At 46.5% G+C, this 7,361-nt stretch overlaps 1 protein-coding gene across 1 annotated transcript in view; it reads right to left on the bottom strand.

The window, feature by feature from the left end:
* Window positions 1-4,383, bottom strand: part of Ak7 (adenylate kinase 7) — a 68,192-nt gene extending 63,809 nt beyond the window's left edge. Inside the window, exons 1-2 of the mRNA XM_021202570.1 lie at window positions 4,282-4,383; window positions 511-702 (exon numbers count right to left, since the gene is read on the bottom strand). Of these exons, the coding sequence (XP_021058229.1) occupies window positions 511-702; window positions 4,282-4,383 (294 nt within the window). The remainder of the gene's footprint in view (window positions 1-510; window positions 703-4,281) is intronic.
* Window positions 4,384-7,361: the final 2,978 nt, after the last annotated feature.

Here is a 7,361-nt window from a genome sequence, read left to right as displayed (position 1 = left end):
GGGAGGGAGGGAGGGAGGGAGGGAGGAAGGAAGGAAGGAAGGAAGGAAGGAAGAAGGAAGGAAGGAAGGAGGAAGGAGGGAGGGAGGGAAGGAAGGAAGGAAGGAAGGAAGGAAGAAGGAGGGAGGGAGGGAAGGAAGGAAGGAAGGAAGAAAGGAAGGAAGGAAGGAAGGAAGATGGTGGCTGAAGAAATGGCTCAGAGGTTAAGAGCACTGGCTGCTCTTCCAGATGACCAGGGTTCAATTCCCAGTACCCACATGGTAGCTCACAACTGTCAGTGGCTCCTGCTCCAGGAGATTCGACACCCTCACACAGACATACATGCAGCCAAAAACCACCAATGTACATACAATACCAATTTACTTAAAACAGACATTTCCCATGTCCCATCATGGAGCCGGCCTGCAGAACAGAAGGACTGAGATGGCAAGGGCTGGTAACAGACTGATAAGGGGCTGGCACCAAAGGGGTCCTGCCCTTGTCAAGTCCTAGGGAAAGCCACGGGGGCTTACCTTGTAAGCCTCCACAGCGAAGTCCGGCTTGACGCTCTCTGGCTTGGCCAAGGTGCCCACGATCTGGAAGGTGCCTTCCTTCACTTTTGTGGTGGGGGCCTCTGGAGCTGCAGCTGACTTTGTCTCATCCTCTTCCTCCTCCTCTTCTCCAATCTCTTCCAGTGAAGCCCCAGCGACACAGTTAGCTAGGAACTGAAAGAGAGCAGGCACGTCCCCGGTGCTGAGTGGAGTTTTGACCAAGAGAAGCCGGTGCCAGCAGGAGATGGTTCTGGGCTCTTGCCTTTACTGTCAACTCCACAGACTGAGCAAAAGCCCTGTGTGTCGTGGTCGCAACACAGCTGATACGATGATGCCCACAACACAGGACAGTGGCCACATACATAGGAGAGGACATTCAATAGCCCGTGACACAGGTGCAGAGAGTTTCAGCAGCTGCTTGCTTTAGCAGTAGGCAGAGCTGAGCTCTGCTGCAAATGTTTGTCTTGTTCAATTGAAACACAGATATACAGTATGTATGAGCCTCTGGGGTGATTTAAAATCATTTTGTCTGCTGGGATGGTGGCACATGCCTTTAATCCCAGCACTCAGGAGGCAGAGGCAGGCGGATTCCCTGAGGCCAGCCTGGTCTACGGAGTGAGTTCCAGGACGGCCAGGGCTACACAGAGAAACCCTGTCTCAAAAATAACAAAAAAAGAAAAAAAAGAAAAAAGAAAAAAGTCAGTTTATTTATCCTTTACCACTCCCCTATCCCCCCCTCTCTTTCTTCCTTCCTTTCTTTCTCTAAGCAACATCTCATTTTAGGTTGGCCTTGAACTTGCTATATAGCCAAAGATGACCTCAGCCCCTGCCTCTACCTCCGGACTGCCAGGAACACAGTAACACACCACCATACCTGTTTTGTGCCTGGTAGGCAGCAAGTACCGTGTTGGCTCAGCAATACCCCAGCTTGAAACTGTCTTTTCTTTTCTTTTTAAAGATGTATTTATTTATTTTATGTATGTGAGTACACTGTAGTTGTACAGATGGTTGTGAGCCTTCATGTGGTTGTTGGTTTTTTTGTTTTTTGTTTTTGTTTGTTTGTTTCGAGACAGGGTTTCTATGTAGACAGGGTTTATCTGTATAGTCCTGGCTGTCTTGAAACTCACTCTGTAGACCAGGCTGGCCTCGAACTCAGAAATTCTCCTGCCTTTGCCTCCCAAGTGCTGGGATTAAAGTCATGCGCCACCACTGCCCGGCCATGTGGTTGTTGGGAATTGAATTTTAGGACCTCTGCCCACTCCGGTCAATCCTGCTCGCTCCGGTTGGCTCTGCTCGCTCCAATCAACTCTACTCCCTCAGTCCCTGCTCGCTTCAGCCCAAAGATTTATTTATTATTATACATAAGTACACTGTAGCTGTCTTCAGACGTGCCAGGAGAAGGCGTCAGATCTCATTACAGGTGGTTGTAAGCCACCATGTAGTTGCTGGGATTTGAACTCAGGACCTTTGGAATAGCAGTCAGTGCTCTTACCTGCTGAGCCATCTTTAAACCTGTCTAATGGTTACATCTGAATAATGAAACACCGATGAAATTAATTTTAAAGCTTTATTTTAGTACTGGGGATCAAATGCAGATCCTTGCATGTGCTGGTCAAGGTCACTACCACAGCCCTTAGTTAGCCCTAAATGTTCTATTTGATCTAATAAACCCAAACACATTATGTTTAATATGGAATCAATTTAATTATGGTTTTGGTATGTATTAAACACAGGGCTTCTTACATGCTAGGCAAATGCTCTACCACTGAGGTACTCTCCAGTCTAAAAACTGATGAGCTATTTACTTCTTACTTTCTTTGTAGACAATTTCTCGCTATGTAGCCCAGGCTAGCCACAGGTTTTTGTTTTTTTAATTAATTATTTATTTTATACATGTAAGTACACTGTTGCTCTCTTCAGACACCCCAGAAGAGGGCATCAGACCCCATTACAGATGGTTGTGATCCACCATGTGGTTGCTGGGAATTGAACCCAGGACCTCTGGAAGAGCAGTCAGTTCTCTTACCCACTGAACCATCTCTCCAGGCCCTCGCCTCAGTGTTTGAATGCTGGCACTGCGAGATCGAAGTCCTCTTTTATCCAATGCCGCTTTCTAGAATTTGACTTCATTTACTTTTGCTCACAGTGCTTCCCCTTTGGGACTAACCACGGTGGCGTGTTCAGAGGACACCTGGGGCCAGTAGCCGCTCTTACTGAATAATAAAACAGTGCTATGATTTATTGACTTCTCTTCAAAGACTCAATCTGTAATGTAAAACCTCTATCTCAGTCCAGTGTCAATTTAAAAAAAAAAACAAAAACCAATCACCATTATAGAACCAGAACAACCAAGATCATAAGAGAACAAAACAAAACAACTGGGAAAAGAAAAGAAAGAAAGAGGAAAAACCAACTCTTGATAAGATGCATGCCCAGCTGTGAAGAGAGCTGCCTCTCGTGTCTTCACACCGTCCTCTTCTGCATCCTTACACTCAGAGCGTAGATTGTTCGGATGAAAGCCCCCTGTCCAGTGGAGCGCATGAGCTTCCATTCACATCCCTTTCTGCCTGTTCCAGTGCTACAGTTGTAGAGCCGTCCAGCAGGCCACCGCCCCTTGATAATCCACGTCAGAATTTAATTACGCCACAACTGGTCATCTGGTGATTTCCTCTAATGAGTCACTAGGGGGCTTGTTTCCACAGACTCATTTTTAACGTCTTGGGAGGCAGGAAGCCTGAGGTCTAATCCCCTCTGCTACTTAATTAGCAGTGCGGTGAGGGTACCTCACCACCTTTGACTTCCACAAGCTGGCAGATTCCTCATCCCAAGACCACTGGGGATCCAGTGTCCTCAATGGCAGGGCTTCTGCAGGTGTGTGCCAAGATTTATTTTTATTTTATGTGTATTTATGTGCAAGTGTGTGTGTGTGTGTGTGTGTGTGTGTGGGCATGTGTGTGCATGCACGTATGTCATGTGCATGCAGTGTGCCCACAGAAGCCAAAAGAGGCATCGGATCACCTTGGACTGGAGTTAGACAATTTGGACTGTCATATGAGTGCTGGGAATTGAACCTGGATCCTCTGGAAGAGCAGTCAGTGCTCTTAGCCCTGAGCCATCTCTCCAGCCCCTAAAACATGACTGTCTTTGTATGAACAATTTAGAATGACAGCTCCTAGGTTCTCTCTTGGGATTGTGTGTGTGTGTGTGTCTGTGTGTGTCTGTGTGTGTGTTTATGCTAGAGGTAGAATACTATTTGCTCACTTTCTACATGGATGATTGGATGATGGGGGTCAGACCTCAGGTCCTCACACTTGTATCTCAAGTAAGGTCTCCTGCTAAGTCATCTCCATACCGTTCCTGGAAGCAAGGAAGCTTAGTGGGACCTAGTCAGAAATTGTGCCTAGCACAAAACAGATGCTTAAAAAACGCTAGATGGATTTTTCATGGATGACATAATGGCGGGACTTACACTTCGTGTGCTCCAAGTCCTGCCCATAATACATATATGATCTGCGCAAGCCCTTTCCTCTCTTGAGTCTCATTTTCACCATAGTCAAAACACCTGGGTTATTAAGAAGGACCATGGGTCAAGCCTGCTTAGGGACAGGTCCTGAAGGCATTGATGTGCTAGGATTGGAATCTTCTTCGCTTGGGGCGGCTCCTAACAGCCAGTCATGCAGGCCTTTGCTGTGGAGATAGACCGGGGACACACACTGAGGGTTGAGGGCCCGTTTGGCTCGGGTCACCGCTCACCTTTCCTATGTTTCCGCTGCTATAGGTGTCCAGCTGGTTTATGAACACCCTCTGTATCTTCAGAACTTTTTCGGTCGTCGCAGGAACTTCCTCTTCAGCCATGGTGGACGCTGTAGTAGTTGCTAAGCTGAAAGAGTCCTGTAGGTTGCTAAGGAGGAGAGGCTGGGCTTTGGAAGGATGAAAGGGTCCGGCTCCCTGAGTCGCGGCTCTGGCTCTCAGAGGGGTGTGGTTCGCTTTTGGGCGGGGCGTGTCCTGTGGTGAGGGCTCTGGTTAGGGCGCAGCTCTGGGGGAGGGTCCGTTGGGGGTGTGGCGCGGGGGGGTGTCTGTCCAGGGCGTGTCCTAAAGGGCGGGGCTGGAGAGAGCTTATCCCTGGAGGGAGTTCATCTCAGGTTCTGACTTATCCCAGAACTGTCTGACTGCCTTCTGCACATCTCCTGTAGGACGCTCGGCTTGGGTAAACAATTTCTCTACTGTAAAGAAAAGCAGATGCCACCAGTTTTGGGGTCAAGGACCACAGCGTGAGAGCCCACCACCACAGTCTGTACGGCCCAGATGCTGCTTGGTGCACAGGGTTCTACTGGCTTAGGGGTTTGTCCTAGTTTGCTTTCTACTGCTTTGAGAGTACCAGACCAAAACTTACAGGTTGTAGACCATCATCCAGGGAAGCCAGGGCAGAAGGCATGAACCTGGCTGGAGGCAGGAACGGAAGCAAAGACCTTGGAGGACCCTGGCTTACTGGCTTGCTCAGCCTGCTTTCTTAGAGAACTTAGGGTCAGGGGCAGGATGCCCACGGTGATCTGGGTCTTCTATCAATGAAGAAAATGCCCCATAGACATGCCCGGAGGCCATTCTTATGGAGGCATTTTCTCAACTGAGATTTTTTTCTTCCCAGATTGTCTTTCCTAAAGCATTTTCAGATCCCCGGGGGATTTGATGGAGGTGCTTGGAGGGACTTTGTGCCCAGGAATTCACACACAATCATGAAGTTTACACTCAGACCGTTTAGACTCTGGGTCTTCTTTACAAATGAGAATACTCCTGCAGTTGCTGAAATAAACCACCACCACCAACAACAACAAAAAAAACATTGCGGGTGAGATTGCTCAGAGGGTAAAAGAGTTGCCATCAAGCCTTACGTGAGTTCTATCCCTCTGTCCCAAAGAGAATGGGCTCCAGCAAGCTGTCCTCTACACATGTGCCCTGGCACACACCCCCCTCTCTACAAATTAACGCAGTAAACAATGTGTATTTTGTTTTCTTCAAAAGTTGTGGTGTTTTATGAATACAACCGGCTTGTTTTGTTGGAAGAGTCTGACTGTACTGAAATAGTTTTAAATACTAACTTGTTAAATCTAAATACATGAACTTATATGCAAATATGCATGCATATATATAAATTAAATATTTATTTTTATGGGTACACGTGTTTGCCTGCATGACTGTCTCTGTGTCACATGCTTGCCTGGTGCCATTAGAGGCCAGAAGAGACGTTGGATCCCTGAAACTGGAATAACAGAGAGCTACAAGGCACTATGTGGGTATTAGGAACCACACTCAGGTCTTCTGCAAGAGCAGCCAGTGCTGTTGACTGCTGAGCCATCGTGATCCTATTGATTATATTACAGCAATTGCTGTATCATTCCATTAGTTCTTTCCTCTGCAGGCATGCTACTACCAAGTGTGTGTGGTACCTTTTATTAAGTACTGCAAAGTCCTAGAAGACCGTTCTGCCCCAGTGGCTACTCAAGTTTTTCATCAGTGCAAGCCTCAGTAATGCTATACCTAAATAAAGAGCTTAGAGGGAGAGTTCTGAAGTCAGTGTGGCCCGTTCCCAAACTTCTGTTTCCTCCTCTGTTCTTATAAGAATCAAGCAGCAGGTTTTGCCCCTGAACGCTGGAGGGAGCACAGGGCATCCTTCATAGGAGGCACAGAGGGTAGTCACAGGGCCAGCAGCTGACTTGCTGTGTGGGAAGCGCTTGGGCTCAGCAGAGCAGGAGAGGTGGGCATGTCATTATGGGAGATGAAGCCTCTGCTCTCTTCATGGACACACTCAGAGCCGACAGACTAGCGCAAACTTTTCAGCCAGCGGAAAACCCACATCCATTACTTGTCTTTTTTTTTTTTTTTTTTTTTTTTTTTTTTTTATCTTTTTTTCTATGTGCTGGGTTTCAATGCAGGGATGTTGCACATCTAAGTATGAGCTCTCCTGAGCTACAACTCACAGGCCTGGATTCTACCCTTGCATTGCAACGAATACAGAGTGTAACATGAGAATTAACTTCCTTAACACCTAGCGATTAATATTTTAATGTTTAATTTCACTTCCTCTAATGTATGTTTATATCAGTGCATTTGATAGCCTAGGTTTTTATAGTGTTTCTGCCATGTTATTATTCCTCAGTTTTAAACATTGCATATCTCCCTTAAAAGGATACAGTGTAATTTAGCATTCTTCTGTGACTTTCAATAGAGCAAAGCCAATATGTACAGCTATAGTTTGTTGGCTCATTTATGTCTCAAGGTTTTAAAACTGTATTTACTTCTTGTATGTGGCACATGTGGAATTCCCAGAGGACAACTTTTTGGGAGTTGGCTCTTTCCTTCCATGTTGTGGTCCCCATGGATTGAACTCAGGTTGTCAGACTTGGTGGCAAGTCCTTTGACCCCAAGAGCCATCTTGGCAGGCAGCATTTATTACTTTTTTATTTTTTGAAAGCTTAAGATTGCCTCCCAAATTTCTCAAGTTATCCTTAAGGGACACCACCGGGTTTCAGAAGCTCTGTCAAGGGTGTAGCTAGTCAACACTACACGCTCCAGTTCAAGTGCCCGTCATTAAATCCTGGCTATGGGGCTGGAGAGATGGCTCAATGGGTAAGAGCACTGACTGCTCTCTCTAAAGGTCTGGAGTTCAAATCCCAGCAACCACATGGTGGCTCACAACCACTGGTAATGAGATCTGACTCCCTCTTCTGGAGTGTCCGAAGACAGCTACAGTGTACTTACATATAATAAATAAATAAATCTTAAAAAAAAAAAAATCCTGGTTATGTTAAGAGAACTACAAATTAATTAATTGAAGC

The sequence above is a fragment of the Mus pahari genome, chromosome 7 (assembly GCF_900095145.1).
Source record: "Mus pahari chromosome 7, PAHARI_EIJ_v1.1, whole genome shotgun sequence".
NCBI classification, from domain to species: domain Eukaryota; kingdom Metazoa; phylum Chordata; class Mammalia; order Rodentia; family Muridae; genus Mus; species Mus pahari.
This window is presented reverse-complemented; position numbering and strand designations above follow the sequence as displayed.